Source organism: Diabrotica undecimpunctata, chromosome 5 (assembly GCF_040954645.1).
Source record: "Diabrotica undecimpunctata isolate CICGRU chromosome 5, icDiaUnde3, whole genome shotgun sequence".
Classification (NCBI taxonomy): domain Eukaryota; kingdom Metazoa; phylum Arthropoda; class Insecta; order Coleoptera; family Chrysomelidae; genus Diabrotica; species Diabrotica undecimpunctata.
This window is the reverse complement of record NC_092807.1, coordinates 83705924-83727824: the sequence shown is the minus strand read 5'-3', so window position 1 is coordinate 83727824 and position 21901 is coordinate 83705924. Positions and strand designations below refer to the sequence as shown.

At 32.8% G+C, this 21901-nt stretch overlaps 1 protein-coding gene across 3 annotated transcripts in view; it reads right to left on the bottom strand.

Annotated features, from left to right (window-relative positions):
* LOC140441424 (uncharacterized) overlaps nt 1-21901 on the bottom strand; it is a 151432-nt gene that overhangs the window by 15165 nt on the left and 114366 nt on the right. For 2 of the 3 annotated variants that reach the window (XM_072532147.1, XM_072532148.1), the window contains 5 exons: nt 20642-20826; nt 19592-19762; nt 10007-10085; nt 6229-6386; nt 5731-5890 (listed from right to left, as the gene is read on the bottom strand). In XM_072532147.1, coding sequence (XP_072388248.1) covers nt 5731-5890; nt 6229-6386; nt 10007-10085; nt 19592-19762; nt 20642-20826 — 753 coding nt within the window. The remainder of the gene's footprint in view (nt 1-5730; nt 5891-6228; nt 6387-10006; nt 10086-19591; nt 19763-20641; nt 20827-21901) is intronic. The other variant, XM_072532149.1, reaches the window with a different exon arrangement.

Genomic DNA, 21901 nt, shown 5'->3' with positions numbered 1-21901 from the left:
ATCATATTTCGTTACGAGTATATAGCTATATAAGCAATTGTATAAACTTACAACGAATGCACTTAAACTCTTGATAAAATATACCCGCTTCATGCCCGTTACATGCTAATCACTGGACGACAACTGACAGAGACTCGATGCTTACATGCAATCGTTAAAAAGTTAGCAAAATACTGCATTTTTTTGCTGTAGATACCATAACTAACCTAATGATAAGATGCAATCAAGATTGTTACAGAGTTTAAAATTAACTTTAGAGTTAGGTTAACATAGAGCCCTTCAACAAATTCTGAAAGTATCACTGTGTCAGCTACTATCAACTCTACTGCTAGCTCTTTTGCCAAGACACAAATGTTTCTTCTGCGGTGGCCAATACATTTAAGGGAGAACTGTCCTGCTCGGAAATCCATCTGCAAATCCTGTGATAAAAAGGGATATTTTGTAAAGATTTACCACTCCAAGAACACTAGTGTGTCTACCAAAGTGTAAAGCCATTATTACTGCTACTCCTGCTGCGTGGAAGAAAGCTGTAGTGTTTATATAAAACTTTTGTGCTGATGCTCTTATACATACTGGTAGCTCCGTGAGTTTTGTTAATGAAGACTTCGCTAGCCTGTACAAACTCCCTAGGAAGCCATGTACGCAGACTGTCTCTATTACTTCGTTTCACAGACCTCTGAAGTCTAAGGTGTGACTAGTCAAAATATTAAAATTGGTGACCACTTCTACGACAACATTAACTTACTTATAGTTAAAAATCCGAAATAATTATTTAACTATCTGGAAAGCCAGTAAATATTAACATCGTTCGAACTTATGCCCCTACGACCGAAAAACCCATGGAGGAGCTAAAAGCGTGGTACGCTGAGGTAGAAAAACTTCTACTTTCAATAAAGTTGACCAAAAAACGAGACCTACCTTTTTTTTAGGTGACTTTACCGCTAAGTTGGATAGACGAAAGGTTTCTGGATTGATTGGAGACTTTGACTTGGAGTAAGGAACTACAGAAGAGAGAGAATGACTGAATTTTTTATACAACACAATATGGTAGCGACAATTATATGGTTTAAATTACATTATTGCAGATTGTACACTTGGACTTTACCACAATATAGGAAAAACAGAGTAATTCGTAACCAAATAGATTATATATTGGTCAACAAAAAATATCACAACCCTATCATCAGCGCAAAAACATAAATACTAATAAAGAAACAACAACCTCAGGACAAAGTAGACATCCAATTATTGAAAAACAACACCATATAACATACAGTTCACAAAGAATTACATAAAAATTTAGGAAATATTGACTTTTATAGAATTACAAAGTTCGATGACGTAATCGTCCGGTTCAAAACTAATATAGAGCAAATGAACAACGTAATAGAAAAACGTCTAAAGCATTATAAAAGCAACACCCAGAAATAACAAAAGGTATGGATAACAGAAGAGGCTTTTCAATTAACAGACAAACGAAGAAAATCCAAAGATTACAAGGACGGAGAATAAAAACGACTAAATAGAATAAGTCGAAAAAATAATAACCGAGACAAAAGAGAAATGGATGGAAACAAAATGAGTCGAAATAGAAGAACTGCAAGAAAGGCACAATTTTTTTAACTTACTTAATAAGGTAAAAGAGTTCACATCACCTTATACTCCATGTTGAATACATGCAAATTGCGAGAATCGACCGAAGATAAACTGAAAGAATGGGAAAATTATATCAAAATATTGCTACATGTGGTAGATACGTGGATATTGATTTATGATATGATTAATTGAGTGGAAACGAGATATCAGTATACAGATGTCTGCTAGAGATAAACTGAGTGGACAAACAGCAAAACTAGTCAATATAATAAAGATATACGAGCTGTAATACTTGGTCACATAATGGGGAATCTTGGAAATGCCCAAATAGGTAAAGATCGAATGTCCTAGGTCCTTCGATCAGATAAAATGGTCCTAGGAAGTCAAGAATTAAAAAGCTGCATTATTAGTTGGTTGTTATTAATAAAGCCGGGATATCTAATATGGTGGGAAAAATTGTATAAAAACATCGATAACAATGGGTTTTATTTTGTATGGGATTAAACCACAATTAACTGGAATGAGAATAATTGCATTTTACATTTGCTTTGGCATTTCGATTTCTAATTAGTAATAACACCCACCGCCAATTATAAACATTTACAGGTTAAAATCATTTATAATTATTCTTTCTAAAATCTTTTAAAAACGATTTCAGGATTGGAAATCGAAACTTCAAAGCAAATGTAAAATTTAATTTTGATTACAATCAATTGTGAATTAATCCATATAAAATAATTTAGAATTTATGCCATGAAAAAATAGTTCACGATAACGGAACTAGAGGAAGTATCAAAAAACAAAATCTTTTTTTTTTAATTTGCTAACATTTTTATTTTAAAAACTACTTTACTTCCGAAGTACGTATATTTAAAGTCCTATATTTAAGCAGTAAAAAAATTGGATTTATATCAATATTAAAACGAAATTAAATATAAGATCAAATAAGGTGTTGATATAGGTCTCTATGATTTTAACTGAAATTATCAACAAATAATTTTTTTTAAATGTGAATTTTAAAAACAATTCCTGTACTGGATGTCGTAACGTCAAATCAAATATTTCCTACACCAATTGTGGTTATTTTTAAAAAAATATAGTGAATAAAACGTAAAATCCAGCAAGAAAATATCTGCATAAGGTAATATCTTTATAATTAACTATTTGTCTTTCGGATTTGAACCATGTCTTTTTTAAACTAAATGTGTATGTAAAACCTGTAGGTAGCTCATATAGCAGTAATGTAGGAAAAAATTAAGAGCCAAGGAAGGAATTTATGCACACTTGTTTCACCTCTGGATATGATTTTTGAAGATTTTTGTTCGGTTGCTTGTTTTCGCCTCTAGGTGCATTGGGTAGGTACTTAAGCTATCATGAACAATAGCCTATCCTGCTCCTGAAAGAGTAACTTGAAAGTATAGCAAAATGTTGAGATACACTCTCGCAGGGTCGCTCAAAAATTATACTGTCCAAACCCAGAGGTCCACAACATTCATCACTGTGTACTTTAACCCATGTTTTTGATAAATTGTTAACCTTATCACTATTAGAGGTTCTTCCATGATTTATTATTATTAATTTATGTATATTAATGTCTACTGTTCTGTGGAAGGTATGTCAGTTCATGAATTTGGCGGTTTCTTACGAATGGGGTATGCTTTTTGGGTATTCATAGCACAGATACCCAGAGAACACGTCACCTCAGTGGACCAAATCTACAACATGCCAGTTGGTTATAATGATAAATTAGAAGAGTAAAATTCATCTTCCTCCTTCCGATTATTGAACTCAACGGGCTTTGGTTTTAGCATCAAAAATAATTAAACAGGTAAATAAACTAGAATGGTAAAGCTTAATCATATGTTATATATAGTTGATTTGAAGTTAATGGTTTATTATTTGTAACTAATTTTCAAATGTGAAGCTTACAGCTGCCTCCTATTTTTGTAAATGATTTTTTTGTATCTCCTATAATAACAGATACGACGGACTTTGTCACAAAAGTTGATCATCCTGTATATTCCCGTTTTTAAGTGTAAATTCTTTTCCGGTAGGGACCTATGAAGAAGTACGTTAGCCTTTTTTTCTGGCCAGTGTCTAAACCACCGACCACTAGATCGTTCACAGTGACGTGAATATAATTCGGCCGCCTGACCTGCTTGGCTATCTAACCGATACAGTCCACATAAAGAATAAAATGGTTACATCAGTAAATAAATACAGGTAAATAAATAGAGTAAATCAGTAAAAATAGTTGCACTAAAAAATATAAAAACAAGTTGCAACTGTAAGAACTTACAGAGTTTAAAACTTACAGTTCATAAACAGGCTAAGACATCTACTTAACATCGCGTCATTTGCGCAGTAGATGACAATACCACTTAAATTAAGGAAACAAGAAATGCGCGTAGGCCATTTACTTAAGAAAGATCAAAGGCACATGTAGATGAGAAAACCCCTACGTGGACGATCATGTTAACATGACAGCGTCAAACTATTGGTTAATAAACGAAATAGGCGGTTTTCTACTGACTGTTTATCATGAAATATATTTAGGTGCAAAAAATGACAGGAGCACAAGAAACCATCCAACTCTTTACGGGTGGCTGCCAGGCATTTTCTGCCTGCCAACTGAATATAGGGAAAGGCGGATTTCTCATTTCTTCATCAAGAGGTGGCACTTCCCCAAACCAAACATATTCTTTATTATTAATATATCACTAACACTATTTTCAAGAATAATATCTACAAGTTATACCGTGGCTATATTTTGCTCACAGACCAACCAATGGCACATAATAGACTGAACCTCATAGAAGTTAGAAGTTAGTCTAGTTAAACTAACTAGACAAAAACACTAATTGATAGGGAGATACCCAACAACAATAATCTCCGTGTTAAATAAAACAAAAAGATTGTCAAATATTTTGAGATATAAACAAAAAGCCAATGAAGAATGGAAAATATCCGCTCTGCTACTGGAGTCATTGCTAGAGAATATCAAACAGCTGGGTCTTACTAAAAATTTCTATAATGCCAGGCAAAATGGGTCTTGCTCGCGACGCGACGTCCAGATGAAAAACCAGATAAGAAAATGTTTGCAAGATGCTCGAATATACCAGATCATCAGCTAAGGCTCATAACGTCTGCTCCAGATCGAGATGAAATTTTTCTAGAGCTTAACCCTTTCAATATCGTGAGAAGCTTATGATTTACATTTGATAATGTATAATTGTTATAGGTTTGTTGTCATTACAATGACTGTAATAACTCTTATTATTATAGTGAATTCTGATATAGGTAATAATAAGATTTAACAGATAGTAAGAGATTTTCAGTCTATTTAAAAGAAATTAGATACAGGCATTCTTTTATGGATACTATTTTGTCCAAATCCTAATTAGCCTCAAATATATTATTTCCAAATAGAAAAATGTCTACCAGCTCTCCTTCTGTGTTAGATATAAGAGAGTATTTAAAATTTGCTATGTTCCTTTCTTGAATTTCCAACTCATTCTTGAGTACGATTTTCCGAGATGGAAAGCAAATAAAAATATTTTTAATTAAGATTGTAATTTGTAAGGTATATATGTAGTAGTTAATACGACAATTTAAAAAGAACACATTCTCAGGACTGTATTCTACTTAATGCTGTAATTTACATTTAACAGCGCAAGTTCTGATTAGTCAAGTTTTATTACATCACTGAGTTAAAATTAATTTAAATTTCATAGGATCATTCGAATAAACCGAAGTGAATAAATTTGCATTTTACTTGTTGCCATAATTTAAATTTAGTAGCTTAAACCAGAATTAATCGGGTCTTATTACATTGGCACTAAATTAAAATTAATTTAAATTGCATAGGATCATTCGAATAAACAAAAGGCCTTATTTGAGACCTCTGACTTTAAATTAAAGAGAATAACACTGAATTTTACTTGTTGCTTTAATTAAAATTTACGTAAGCTCGGATTGTTTAGGTCTAATATTGATTACTTTTCATACAGTCGAAAACGAAATCGAAAATAAAAAACACAGTAAAACACAAAACCTATGATGTCAAAATGCAAATTTTTATTTACATCATGCATAAATGACACAAAAAACTATTTATGGAAAGATCATACTTACATATACTTAAAACGACTTTTTTTCTCCAACCACGCAATATTCGAACGGTTTTCTTTGCCAGTCACTCTTATAAGATAAAAAGAATACGTTAAAGATGCTACAGCAGCAAGAAGAAGAAGTACCATGGGAATAAATAAAATAGCTATTCGTGTTGCTGTATCTAAAATATTGTTAAAATTAAAATAATTTTAATCAGTTGTTCCAATAGAATTCGAAATATTATAGGTAATGTTAGCTCAACATCTATTTATTTGATTTATATTGTATTTGTTGTCTAATATGATTTATTTTATTAATATTGACTTCATGTTTATATCAGTCACATACTTCCATTAAAATTAATCTTTTAGAGAGAGGAAGAAGTAATGAAAAATCAAAACAACTGCAGATGTCAGCAATAAATCCAATTCTTATTGATTGCTACTTCAACCTTTCACTGAAATTCCACAAAACTTTTATTCATTCTTTTTATAATAAGATGTACGTCATGATTCTTACCTTTAAACATGCACATTCCTCTTCCTTTCATGAATGAAATCGGTACATCTGGTGTTCCTGTAGGAATTATGGATATAACTAGAACAACACATGGAAAGAGAATTGATCCGGCAATATATAGATATATTCTCTCTGGAGCTTTATCTTCTGCAAAGTTTCTACAATAAGTAATTAAATAATTTTTAATACAAGTAGACCTAGAATATAGACTAGATGTGTTTATTTTGCTGTATTTTATGCAATTAAGTTTTAATAAAATTAAGTTCTATTTGACTATCGTTCATAGTCAGTTTTAGGCCAGCCTAAGAAAAGGACAAACAAAATTAGCTACAGACCGGGCCAGGTTACGTTCGACTTAATAGTGGCGTTACAATACTATGCGATAAATACGAAATATAAAGAATATACAAATATAAAATATAAAGAAATCGTGAAGAAATGCACTGACAGAATTAGACCCACTGACCAGTTGATGGGAGTAAGTTCCTTCCGAGGTGACACGTTTTTACTTAGTCAAATAAGTAAAGTAAGTTCGACAGAAGAAGAGAAATGAAAACAGAAGATATAGAAGAAATATCATATAAAATAGAAACAATCGATACGAAATAGGATTGAATCATTAATGAGTGAAATGAAAGGAAAATAAAAAATATCAAAAACGAATTAAAAGACTTCTATAGAATAGAAACAATCGAAAAGAAATAGGATTAAATTAATGACTGAAATTAAAGAAGAATAAAAAATATCAAAGACGAATTAAAAGACTTAAAAACAGAATAGAGAGAATTTAGAAAAGAGATGTAACTACTACAACAAAAAAACAAAAACCTAAAGACTAAATATGAGGAAGTAGTAAAATATACTACTTAAAGCAATTAAGATATAAATGGGAACTATTCAACGAAATCGGGAAAATGTTTGATATACTCAGAAAACAGAAAAGTGTTGTCCTAAAGGGACTGAAAATAGATACAGATAAGGAAAACACACACATACATAAAGGCGTACAACCCAGCCCCTAGGGACATATCTGTTCCATTAAACAGTAAGATCCACATGTCCGAAGATCAAATCGGTACCTAAGTACCTATCTGACCCCCAAACTATGTCACAACTCGTCCCCATCGTGTGACTTACGAATGAGGAGGCTGATGTAGTTATCGTTACTTTGGATGCCCTGGGTAATGGAACATCCCCTGTTTTTGTTGGTTGTGGTTGGGCTACCTTATTTTAGGGTTAGCTCAAAAATGGATTTTGTCCCTATGAAATGACTAAATTTCATTTTATATAGTGACTTTTTGACTTGAGTCTTAAAAAGTGTGTGTTTCGAACAGAGAGCCACCAACCCAATTGATGTCTCTCTGTCCGAAATATGTGTGTATTCGGTTACTGAACACCCGAAAGGCCTGGTTATCGAGTCCATGCTTGTCGCAAATGACCTTGATGTTCAGTTTTCGCGTCTAAGTTCTTTTGACCTGACTTATGAGCCTATGCCTAAGCGGGTGTATAAAAGGCCTGCCTGGCCTTTTATCCCCATAGTATGTGTATGTATATGTGAAAGGACGTCAGCACTCATTTGATCTTTAATTCGATGACTGCAGTGTACAGAAGGTTGTTAGTTGTAAAATAATAGTAGAAAGAAAAGAGTAATGAGTGAAGTGTGTATTCCCAGGTGTAAACCGCCATCGCACACCCCGTGTATATGTTTTTGTAGTTTTTATATATTTTAGTGTAAATGGTTAGTAAAAGAAAACAAAATAAACAACTAAATAAAAGAAATAAAATAAAAATAATTTGGAGTGGGTAAAAGTTATTTCTTTGGGGAGCAGTGCTCTTGTGAGTTTTTTTCTATTTTTTTGTGTTTTTGGGGACCTTCTGTTACCGCATCGTTAGGGTGTTATGTGACTCTGTATCTCCTTCATCGTAGGTCTGCTGGGTCCTCCCTGCATCCAGCCAGCTGTTGTCTGGACCAGCTATGTACCGTCCTCATGTAGTCTTTGAACTTTCTTAATGTTCGGCTTATATGGTTCCTAAGGTTGTTAAAGATTTCATGTGCTCGTTCGTCCATCATTTTCAGGACTCTTTTTTGTTAAGAATTCTTAAATAGGTACCCCAACGTTATATATCTAGGAACATTCAGAGCCTTCCTAATCTTGAAGTTTTGCATGGTCTAAATTTTCTTCCGATTTGACTTGCAAGTGTAACCCCATGCCGCTAAGGCGGCTTAAAGTGAGGGTTGGCAAAATTATAGCATTTGGCATTCTGATCTTTTGTTTTGAACCTTATTCTGCTTTTTCGTCCTATTAGTAACGATACTTGACTTCTAAAAAGCTTGGCTTTATGCACCGTTTACTTGACATGCTCGGTGAATGTTTATTTTTTATCATACATAACATAGCCCGGAAATTTTGTTTTCACTCTTTTCGTTATTTAATCTCTTATAGAGCTATGACATCTAGTTCGAATCTGTTGGCAAACTTGTCCATAGTATTTACTTTTTGTCTCAGCCCTCCTGAGTTTAATGACCCAATTCGTACATTGTCCTCTCAGATTAACATTATTGTTGTCTACCAAAACTTTCCATTGCACTCAGGACTGCTGTCATTTGTTTAACCATTGTCGCAACGTTTTGCATTTGTCCACGGAAAGTTGCTATGAGGTTTTCTGTTTCTTGGGTTTCTTCATTTGATGGCGATTTCGCCAATTGCACGAAGCTGACGCTTTTTGTGGCCGGTGTAATTTGTAAATTTCGTCTTCTTGTTTGTTGTGGTACAGGAGGCGCCCTCCTTCTAGTGACTTTTGAGTACCCTGTGTAATTTGTAGTGTGTGCTTCTAAGCAGTTGGCACATGTTGGATCTCTGCTCCTGTCTGTCAGGCACTAACATTTCTCGAACCGCATTGGCAGGCCTTTCAGCCGTGGAAAAAGCCCTGGCAGTTAAAACATTACATTATTTCTTTTTTATTTTTTATCTTTCCTTCGATATGTATCTTCATATAACAGAGATCTGTAATGTTTTGATTTTTTTGTCTTCTTCCTCTTTTATTGTAACGATGAACAATGACAGCTTTTTTTATCTTCCTTTTTGGAAAACATGTTGGCGACTTTTATTACTTCGACACCTTTATTATCCAGCTCTTGCTGGAATCGATTTGAGATCAGTGGATTCTTTCAAAACCCCATTAATGAAGAAGAGATTGATTCAACTCTACATATACAGGACCAGTACTCTATTATGGTGATCGGTGATGTAATATGCTGTCTCGGCATGGAAAGAACAGTAATGACCAAAAAAAGAAGAAGAAAATTTAAAAAGACTTGAAAGGAAAATAATGAGAACAATCATAGGGCCTGATAACATCCCATAAAGTAAAAGATTAAAAATAAACAAAGGCATAGAAAAAAAGTTAGGAAAATATACGTTAGTTTTGTTATATCTTCATTAATATTTGAAAACTTTCAAATAATTTGTCACTTTTCACAATTTATTTGGTGTAATTTTTGAATATACTCGGATATACTCTGGATAGTAAGTTATAAATTTAGGTAAACACTTTTTGGCAGACTACGAGCAGTAACTAGATATTCAAGGCCGGAGACAACTTATGTCGAACTGGCTACGTATTGTACTGAATAAAAACAAGAACTTGTCTTCACTACAATCATCACGGCGACTCAATTTAAATCGAAGAATACGAACGTTCTTATCTAACATTTTAACTCACTACTTAATATTCTGAAAAATTACAAATAATTCTTTTTCTAGATTATTCTTCTTACCTCACTACATGAACAATGTCGAAACAGAGACAGCACAGCCATACAAACGAAGCTAAAATAAATACGTAAAATATGGAACCTGAAAATGAAATTAAATATTAGAGATAATATTAAAATAACATTATAAAGTAAAATGTAGTTCTATTTTTATTGTGAGAAAAAATTCACTTAAATCATTACTTTCTAAAGACATGTTCTGTATCTGTAGAGTAGGGAGGGCGAGTTAAGTTTCACAGCACTTAGGCCACAATTGACCCATTGTGTATTCTCCCAGGGAGCTGTCACCCTTAGCTCATTGTCCATCCTGCCATTTCTAGGAAGATGGACAAGTCACCAGGACACATCTCTCTTATGTGGGCAGGTGTGGGCCAGGACTCGCCGACCGCGTACTCTCGTATTAACGATAACTCTGGGCATTCACATAGGACATGCTCTACAGTTTCGTCTTCTCGTTCACACTTCCTACATAGAGGTGTGTCTGCTAGCCCCAGTGTGTGGAGGTGTTTGCTTAGTTGACAATGACCAGTTAAAAAAACCCACTGCCAAACGTAGATTTTTCCTGGCCATTCTCAAGTACTTCTTTGATGTTGACTCTTCAAGGTTACTTAGTGTTACCCTGACATGTTATTACATGATTATGATGTTACAAAGTATAATTTTTCGGTTTTATGTACTTAAAATTAATTTATTCTAGTGCAAAGGAAATAAGATAAATATGATGTGAGGGGGGAGCCTTGTAACTGGCTCCCTATATGAGAGGGTTGGAAATCTTTTGATTCCAAGCATTACTTCAAAGGACTTGTGAATGGATATATCTCCATAGGTTTGGTTCTTCAGTGACCGTTGAAGGATAAGGATTGTTAATGTGAGCAAATATAGCTCCAGAGAAGTAAAATCACTTTTAGTTTATCGACTTATAATTAACTATTTTTAGAGTAAAGAAGCCTCAATACGGCCGTAGCTGACAGTACAATATCAAATAATTCTTTCTTTATCACACGTAAAAGAGAAAACCGTATTTATGAGAAAAATGCCCGATTTCGGCGTAGAGAAATATTTTATACATGAATTGAGAGTGTTTTAAAATGCACATGCCTCAAGGGCGGTGTGTGAGAATGAACTGATAAAATACTACTCGATGCGTAAAAGTGAAGATTACGCCTCTTGTATTTAGGTGTGAAAACTATTTAAGAGGCTGTGGCGCCAATAAGTCGGCTGTCCCGAGCAAACTTGATATTAGTGAATATTTTACTTATTCTACACTAAGAAAAGTGTAAAGAACTATATTTTTATTTTATATTTTAAAATGATATGTTCATTTCTGGAACATAGACTGCCCGCGTTGAAGTATTTACTTCAAAACGAAAGAAAGAGTGATTTGAGAAAGTAAGCAAACTTAACTTAAATGTAATTTAAGAAATAACTATTCCTAAACTAGAGTAATACATATATAATACATATAAATGTGACAAAATTTAAAATTTTAATTTTCTACTTTGTCCAAAGGAAGAGGACAGAGTTTTGTAATGGGTCTGTTAAAATATCCATCTCTAGTCTTTATTTTAACACTACGGACCTTATCGTCCTTACCAGTAAACAATTCAACAATTCTTGCCAATTGCCATTGTAGGGGTGGAACTTTATCTTCCTTATTTTCAAGACAAGAAAGTACTCGAAAAAGTGTACCTTTTAATGTTTTATTATTAAATTTTCATCATTTTTTAATTCTGAAACAGAGAAGGGTCCAACATATTTTTCATTTGGATACTTGAAATTGTGAATGTACCTGAGAATAAGTGCGATACTGCGTTGTGGTTTTGAGAAGTTTGAAAATTTGAGAGATAAATTTTCAATGAAACTTATTGTGCTTTCTTGTGCTAGGTGAACTATTTTCTTTTCCTCGGGTATTTTACTTCCATTTGGTTTTGAATCATAAGAAGTTAAATCTAAGTTATAATTAAGTAGAAATGAGGGACCTTGAAACCAAAATTTTGAGTTTAGAAGTTCAGGAGCAGACATGCCTCTTGACGCAATATCTGCGGGGTGTTGTTTTGACTTTATATATCGCCACTTAAATTGTGGGTTTCCTTGTATTTCAGAAACTCTATTTGCAACAAACTGTGACTATCTCGAGCTATGTGAGCCTAACCAAGCAAGTACGATTTCTGAGTCCGTCCAGCAGTTTATAGAGTCTATTTGAGTTAATTTATTATTTAGAATTTCAACTATTCTTTTAGTGAGTTTGCTGCATAAAACAGCTCCCATAAGTTCTAACTAGGTAAAGTTAATGTTTTTATTGGAGCTACCCTACTTTTAGAGGTGATGAGTGTGGAAGAGACATTTCTTGAGCTATAAGTAACTCTAATATATATGCAGCTGGCGTATGCCTTTTCACTAGCGTCGGAAAATGCGTGTATTTGTATACTACATATATAATTTTCAATAAAAAAAGGTCTTTAAATTTTTAAATGTTTTAGTGCTGAGATATGTTTGAGAAAATTTAACCATTCATTTAAGAGTGTAGAGTCTAAACTTTCATTCCACTGAATTTTTGAAAGCCAAATTTTTTGCATTATTATTTTTGCAGTTACTATTACTGGATTAATTAATCCCTTGGGGTCGAAAAAACTTGCGATTGTCGAGAGCACTTGTCTCTTAGTGTAGGAATCTTTTATTTCGATTTCTGGCACTGAAATAGAGAAACTATCTAATTTAGAGTCCCAACAAAGACCTAATATTTTATTGGAATGATTTTCTGAAGATATAACATACGTAGAGTCAGTTGAAAATTGTGAAATATTTTCTAAAAATTGTGGTGAATTTGAGCACCATTTGTGAAGAGATATGCCTGCCTTTTGTAGCAGTGCAGTGATTTGCTCATGCGCAAGTGTGAGTGTTTCAATACTATTTGTACCATATAATATGTCATCAATATAGCAAAAATTAATGAGCATATCATGAGCGAGAGGATATTCTTGCTTATGCATGTTTGCGAGTTCAATTAAACATCGTGTGCTAAGGAAGGTAGCTGGTTTCGTTCCATAGGTAACCGTTTCCAATTGTATACATTTTAACGGCTCCAAGGGAGAGTTGCGCCACAAAATATTTAATAAGAAAGTTTGGTTGGGGTTAATTCTGATTTGTCTAAACATCTTTTTTATATCAGATGTGAACACATACTTAAAGAGTCTAAAATTGACTAAAGTGTCAAATAGTTCTGGTTGTGTGGTATAACCCTTTAACATATTATCATTAAGGCTAAAACCAGAAGTGGTTTTCAAGGATGCGTCAAAAACTACGCGCAAACGAGTTGTGAGAGAAGTGTCTTTTTCTACACTGTGGTGAGGCAAGAAATATTTGTTTTCTGAGTGTACATTCTGCAGAGACAACGGAACATATTTTGCATGTCCTAATTCAACATACTCATCTATAAAAGATTTATATTGTTTGTAAAGAGAATCATTTTTTGAGAATTTGTTCTCCAAATTTAGAAATCGCCTTCGCGCCATTTGGAAAGAGTCGCCCAATTTATTATTTTCATTAGGCGTGCATAGGGGTAAATCTACTTGGAACTGTCCATTCGGTAGGATTTGTGTTGTGGCTTTAAATATTTTCTCAGCCTTTTCATCATCAGGACTTAAACGCTTTATTTCGGGAACTTCTTCAATGTCCCAAAACCTTTGGAGAAGATTATTTATATTTTCTTCTTCAGTGTGAGATTGAACAAATAAAGAAATATGATTCGAGTGTGAATAGTTACAGTTTGAGTGAGAGTGCATCTTTTTCTTAGATGAAACTTGTGGAGATAAGTTACCGAACATGACATATCCTAAATGAGTGCACTGGAAGACCTGCTCCAATATGAATTAAACCATCCTTTAATAGATCACAGTAAATTTCTGCACCTAATAAGAGATCGATTCTCCCTGGGGAGGAGTAAGAGGGATCACTGAGCTTTATGCCAGCTGGTATTTTTATTTTGCTACGATCTAGAGGTATCTGAGGTATTTTACACGTAATATTATCCAAAACTGCACATGATACTTCAAATTTCATATCATTGTTTTTATATGGGAAAAATTCAATGTTTACCATTTCATTTGAGATGGAACAATTTTAAGATTGTGGAAATTTGTAATCTTTTATTAGTGGTAGAGTAATTTAGTTTATTTACTAAATCTTTTGTTGCAAAACTCGATTGAGATCCATTATCGAGAAGACATCTTGCTTGTACAGGTTGTCCACTTTCAGAGTAAATTGTTACCAGCGCTGTGGCTAGCAAAACTTCGTTTTTTGGATTGAAAGTTGAGAGAGAAGAGATGCAAGATGAATTTTGACTTTGTGTGTCTGAGAGTAGACAATATTCATTTGTCTGAGTGCTTAAGTGAGTAGAAGTGTTTGGTGATTCATTATATGAATGTGGAGAATTAATTCTTTGAGTAACTTGGGCATTATTACTCCTTTGAGGAGCATGAAAATGACTTTGAGAGATATGTGGTGCACTATGGCGAGTTTGTGTGAATCACCCTGTATACTTGCGGACGATTGAGAGGTTTGTGGTGCATTAAAGCGTGATTGTTGCCTATTGGCGTGACTTTGATTACCATCATGTGAATTTGAAGCACTTTGATTGCTTCGAGTGGGAGAGAATAAATTATTTTCATGAGTGTGAGAAAAATTATTTTCTTCATGCAGAAGTGTATTGTGCTTTTTATTGCAAATTTTACATGTGTATTTAGAGATGCATTTATCAGTAAAATGCTTAGTGCCAAAACAGTTTCTGCAAAGCTGTGCTTGCTTTACAAAATTAAACCTTTCTCGAGAATTTGTGTCTTTAAATAAGTTGCACTGATATATTTGATGACCAGTTTGTTTACAAAATATGCAATTTTCATAGCTAGATTTATTATTATTTATAGTGGAAATATGAGCAGTTTTTTGAGTGACTTTATTAATAAACTTTGACTGAGTTTCAGTGTAATTAAGTTTCTCTAAAACATCACATCTTTTTTCTAGAAATTCAAAAAATTGATTGAGTGTTGGAATATTCTTAGAACCTACTTCATATTCAAAAGCCTTGTGAGAAGCAAAATCTATTTTTTCTAAAAATATTTCTATTAAAAGGAGGTCCCAATGTTCAATTGGAACTTCGAGATTACTAAGAGCTTGAAGCGTTTGCTTTGTGTGTACAAGAAAATCTCTTAGTACCTGAGGAGTGCATTTAACTAGAGATTGAGACTTTAACACCTTTTTTATAAGAGTACTAATCACTCGTGATTTGTCATTATATCTTTCTTTTAGGGTTTTTATAGCGATAGCAAAATTTGCATCTACTACTTCGATACTGCTAATTAAGTTTAAAGGTTCTCCTTTGAGGAAGGATTTTAAATATATAAACCTTTGTACATTATTTAAACTTGAATTGTTTGTGATCAGAGTTTCAAATAGTTGAAAAAATTCATTGAATTCTGAGAAATTGCCGGTAAAGGTTTTCATGCTAATTTCAGGCAGCCTCGCACTGGAAACAGCATTATTATTTGAGCTAGGTGCTTTATTTTCTGTTAAATTTAATTCTATTATTTTTCTTTGCAAACCTTTGAGTGTGTTGAAGTATTTTTCTTCAGCATTTGCTCGATCAGCTGATTGTTGGTCGCTGTCATCAGTCTGTTCGATTTCTAATTGAATTTGTTCTTATTGTGTGAAAAAATTAAAAAGTTTTTCTTTCCTATTTTCAAAATCAAGTATTTCGTTTTCTGTGTCTTTATTGGCTATAAACCATTCTTAGATACGTGTAATTGATGCTTTAAGTGATTTGCGCTTTTTCTTTAAAGTTTCCATTTTTTATTTAAAGTGAATTTATTTGCAAATATATACTTAACGAGAAATAAGAGTGAATGATTTTGTTTAGTGTAAATGTCTTTTTCAACTAAGACGCGATTTTAATTTTAATAGAGTATTTTTACTAGAGTGATAAATATTTTTGAATGAATAATATTTTTCTTGAGAGCGGGCTGTGAGACAATCTGTATAATAAATAATTGTCAGCTATCTTTAGCGATATTGAGAAGAAAGATCTGTTGTCAAATCAAAGCCATTAGTTAATATAAATATTAATAAACAAATAAAGGTCGAGACAAATATCTACCAAATATATTATGTGCCATGCAGTGATTATAGAAAATATAGAAAGAGTTTTAACCTCACCAAATGTTTTTCAAGTATCCAATTTAATTACCGCTGTCGCTTACCAACACATAACGCACTTTTCACAAAACACACGTGTCTAATCTTGAACGAAGGTCAACTTGTGCAATCTTTCTTCTAGGGACGAGAAACCATTATTCTTTCTTCCTGTTGCTCTCCGGCGTGTGTAATCCTTTTCTTTCTTCAGTCCTGTTTCATCAAATAATCTGTGCTCGATAGGACCACGAAATAAGTGGGAGCCTTGTAACTGGCTCCCTATATGAGAGGGTTGGAAATCTTTTGATTCTAAGCCTTACTTCAAAGGACTTGTGAATGGATATATCTCCATAGGTTTGGTTCTTCAGTGACCGTTGAAGGATAAGGATTGTTAATGTGAGCAAATATAGCCCCAGAGAAGTAAAATCACTTTTAGTTTATCGACTTATAATTAACTATTTTTAGAGTAAAGAAGCCTCAATACGGCCGTAGCTGACAGTACAATATCAAATAATTCTTTCTTTATCACACGTAAAAGAGAATCCGTATTTATGAGAAAAATGCACGATTTCGGCGTAGAGAAATATTTTATACATGAATTGAGAGTGTTTTAAAATGCACATGCCTCAAGGGCGGTGTGTGAGAATGAACTGATAAAATACTACTCGATGCGTAAAAGTGAAGATTACTCCTCTTGTATTTAGGTGTGAAAACTATTTAAGAGGCTGTGGCGCCAATAAGTCGGCTATCCCGAGCAAACTTGATATTAGTGAATATTTTACTTATTCTACACTAAGAAAAGTGTAAAGAACTATATTTTTATTTTATATTTTAAAATGATATGTTCATTTCTGGAACAATGATGTAAGAGCTTTTGTTAGACATACATGCAAAAATATATTTCGTTTTTCAGCTTTAATTATTTATTTAATAAAATAATTGCTTTTTGTCCATAAGTTTAGCACGTAAAGTTAATTGTTTAGTTGATCCATCTAGAAGCTATGTAGTAAACGATTCTACGAAGTTTGTAATATGAACACGTTTAGAGATATAAACATATGAAAAATAATAATATATTCTCAGTTCCCCAAAAAAGTCAATTCATCAAGCATCTTAAGCTCCAGAATATTTCATATTCCTACAGACTGGAAACTCTTTCGAAAGGAGCTTAGTCACAACCTTGTGGGTCTTTCCCCGTCTAGAGGCGGAGCTCAGGATATAGAGATCTCTTTGGATCACTTATCCGGAGCCCTGACCGGAGCATATGAAGCTAGCTGCACTCTTGTTCAGAGGAGTGCTGGTTCTGCTATTCCCTGGTGGACAGCTCAGGTATAAAGACAGCGTAGTCTGACTCGGGATCTCTTTAACAAAGCCAAGAGAACTGGTTGGCCTGCCCACTAGGAATTCTTTAAGGAAGAGGGAATAGAAGTCTTTGACTAAGAGGTCAAAAAGAAGGTCCAAGTGTATGTAGGGCTCACAAATGGGCCCTGACCCGATCTACTATAACCATAATCCCAGAAAGTTAGAAATGCGCCTGCCAAGATAAATAAATCGATAATTAAGTAAATACAATATGTTTTTCTTGTTATATAATATTCCTAAAAGCTAAACAATCAACAGATTTAATGTGAAGAGCAGTTTAATATAAAAAACCCTCAATTATTTCCCCATAATATTGACTTCTAGACCTATACTAAGCTTTGCACAACAAGTGCACATTTTTCTTGATTCTTGTGGCAGAGCTTAAGTGATATTCTCAAACAATTGTGAGAACATATTTTGTGAGACAGGTATCATGACTACTTACAGCCTACGTGAGTCGAGATATAAACACTGTTGCCATCCCTTAAAATTGTTCCAACGACGTTGCTGCATGAACATTGTTGTTGCGTTTTTAATTGATACATTAATGGATTTGTGACGTCCAACCACTTATTTAAGTGTTAAATATTTAAATGGAAATTCACTACTATAACTAATGGCGTAATATCAGCAATGCAGATGTACAGCTTTCTGCAAAGCTCTGTATGTTCTGCAAACATGTAGATCAATGAATATCAATTTTGAGACACACTATATGTAGAGAGGACTGTAACTTGTTAGACGTTAAAATATTTTTGATTATGTCATAGTCTTTTTTTGTTTTATATTAATATTAGATTTCTATTAAATTAATTTATTTTGAAGCTTTAAATAAGTTTCATTTTATTCTGACAATTTATTGATACAAAACGATTCTGTTCAAACAATGTGTAGGAGAATAAATAAACTAAAAATTAGAAATGACATAACTCTACCGATTAAAAATATGAATGGTGCCATGCAAATATTCAGAATTGGTTTATTTAAAACTAACACTTAAAAATTTAGATTAGAGGTCAAGTAGGTACTATGTAATTTTTAGCCCGAGAGATTTATTGTGTTTCATAGTTAAAGGAGCACATATTATAGAAATAGTTTTAATAATGAATAATTGGTTTTTCAAACAAATTCATATCATTTCATTCACAATAGTAACATTTCAAGTAATACAATAATTATTTGTGTAGTTTGTTGTTGATAGATACAACGTTATTAAAGTTAAAACATTGTTTTCATGGACGTTCTAAACCTAAATCAAGGGATCCTTTAAAAAGAATTATTTACGAAAAGTTTTTAACTCTCAGACTAACGGAAATAATAACTTGTGTTTTTTTATTCACTAAATTTTCATTAATTTTTTTTTCTGTTCAAACCAATAAAGAAGTGTAAGGTCACCAATAGATCAATTTGAATAATTTATCAGCATTAGTTTTATTTCATTTGAATGAAAAATTGATATGAAGCCAACGTTTAGATGAAAAAAATTCATTTGGCACTAAATTTTAAAATTATTTTAGTTTATTTAATTAATTAGATTATGGTGAGCTTATTTTGCACTCAAAGGAAATAGCAGATTATCTGATGGACATTGTCTAAAATACATGTTATTTCAGATTGTAGAGCTACATCCTTATCCCACCTGACAAAGGCATCAGGGTATATCTTTGGTTTAAACCTCCGATCCTGGTTACTTTATAACTTACCAAAGGACCCAGTGTAAGAAAAACATTTATAATTTTTATTTAAAAATTAATCATAGCATATTATTATATGTATCTAGATGAAAAAGATATAAAGTTTTTTATAATTACTTCCCGATCGTTACAATTATTACGGTAACACTAATATATACAAATGTTACCGTGAGAGAAAAATGCACGGCAAATAGGACGCACAAATTTTATTTGTGATAAACTCTTAATCGTTTTTAAGTTTTCGGTTTAATTTTTGTTTAATATAAATAATCTTAATTTGTAAATCATATCAATATTATAAATATTGTTAGCCAATAAATTGTGTGTCAAACCTTTGAATCAAACTTACCAATAATATCACAGCCGGTATGGACTTTCTGAAGCAAAATCAAACAGAAAAAGGTAACACACATTGAAATTGAATATCCTACGAAACATTTCTTATGCACGTCTTTTACTTTAAGAAGAAATATATAGATTGCTGCTGAGAAAAAGTAACATGCCGTAGAAACAATAAGACCTAAAACACAAATAATAAATTTGGAATTATTATATTTTAAAAATATTTTAAATAAATTTTGGATGAATAAGACACGCAATGAACGGTATAGTGTTTGTAGTCCTAATGGAGAGAGAAGCTATTGATATTGCAGGTCCATTCTCAAAAACGAATGCTAGAAATACATATATTATATGTATCTGATAATATGCAGTACCAAATCACAAGGCTTCTACCTTTGCTATGTACTGATTAACGAAATCTTAAGCCGTTTTGGTGTTCCCTTACAAATCCATTAACACCAAGGCCAAATATATCCAGTTTTCTAAATCATTTGGTGCTTGGTTTCAATAAGACCAGAATAAGCTTGCATCCTTAGTCAGATTAAATAGCCAAACAGATGAATCTAATGATGAGCAAATGTCTTTTTTAAGTTTTATATCAGCTTTAAAGAGATTGAGAATAGTACGTTTTCGTTATTTCTGTTAGCCTACCGGTCGGCTATGAATGACACGACTGGATTGTTTGATGTTGGGTTGTGAAGTTCCTCTGCCGGTTGATCTTGACTTCTGGTACAAATCGTATAAGTAAAATGTGGCAGGCGAGGAAAACGTCGACCAAATTAAGTTAACGCTGAACAACATGGATGACCTTGTCTGACAATATATTCAGGTTGCCTTCTATACCTAAAGACACGAAATATACAGAAAAAGAGGTCCACACAATATATCCCATAATTTTTCAACTTGTTTCCTGGAGGTAACTACTTGTTCATACAAAGCACATAAGAGATATAAACGATATCCCTTTATTCTATATATTTTATATTATTCGATATATAAAGAACTTACATTTTGTTGACAGTTTCGTAAATTACTTTTATTTATTTAAATTACTTACATGGAAAATACACTTGTCCTTTCGATATTTGGTTGGGGACTTTCTCAGCGCACATTAGAAAAATAAGTTTGTCATTTCTGGAGTTAATACAGTATTCATCAGGGCCAATAAGGTCAAAATTGTCCGCTATAATTGAGGAATTATAAATGAATCCAAGCACTTCATTGTTAGCCAAATAATACTTTCTAAAAGAATAAAATATTTAAAACAATCTATATCACTTAACAACTTCATAAATTAAAATATTTATAATATTCAATATTACCAGAGTTCCCATTCAAAATTACCTGTATCAGATGATAAAAACTGTGGAAACATTCTCAAATGATATCAGTATGCACTTTGGACTAGACACGTGTTCTAAATATAGTCAGAGGAGAGGTTTAGCCCGGAGGTTGCGATATGCAAGATGGCCAAAACATCAAGGCAATGGGTGAAAATAATATATACAAATATCTCGGAGTAATCAAGGCACGGAAAATTGACCATAAACAAATAAAAACCAAACTAACTTCTGAGATTGTGCAAAGAGTAAGACAGCTAAATCGGTTATATCTTAAATACGTACGCCTGTTCTGCGCTTAACTCTTTATTTATATTATATATATGTATATATATATATATATATATATATATATATATATATATATATATATATATATATATATATGTATATACACTTCTCAACAATTGAAGTGGATATTATGAAAATGTGTATTTTATTTTTTGTTCATAAGGTCAAATAGAAAATTGGAGTTATATAAATAAAGATTTATTTTTACTTCGTATTTTCATACAGATGAACCGAAAGAAATAAATTCTTTAAAAAAAAAGAAAATAAAAAAAAATTGTAAAATTAACAACCTAAAATTTCTATTCCTGCTCAATTTCTAATATCCTGAAAAGAAAAACTAATAGTGTGTGGGTCCACCTCTGTGTCGCCTTAGTCCTCTAACTCTATTTGGAAGATCTCTTATTAAATTATTGATAAACTGCTGCGGTATACGTTCCCAAATCGCGCGTAATGTATTGTCCAACTAATCTAAGGTTTGGGGCGGTTGAAGGAGCCTGTTTTGTTGCCTAGACATTTCGGCCCAAACATGTTCAATGCAATTCATATCAAGTGAACACCGTGGCCACTCCATTCTTGTAATGCCATGAGCTTCTATACACTCTATACACTCGTTGACAATTCTCGCACGGTGAAGGCGAGCATTATCATCAATCAGAACAAATTGTTCGCCTATTGCACCAAAAAAT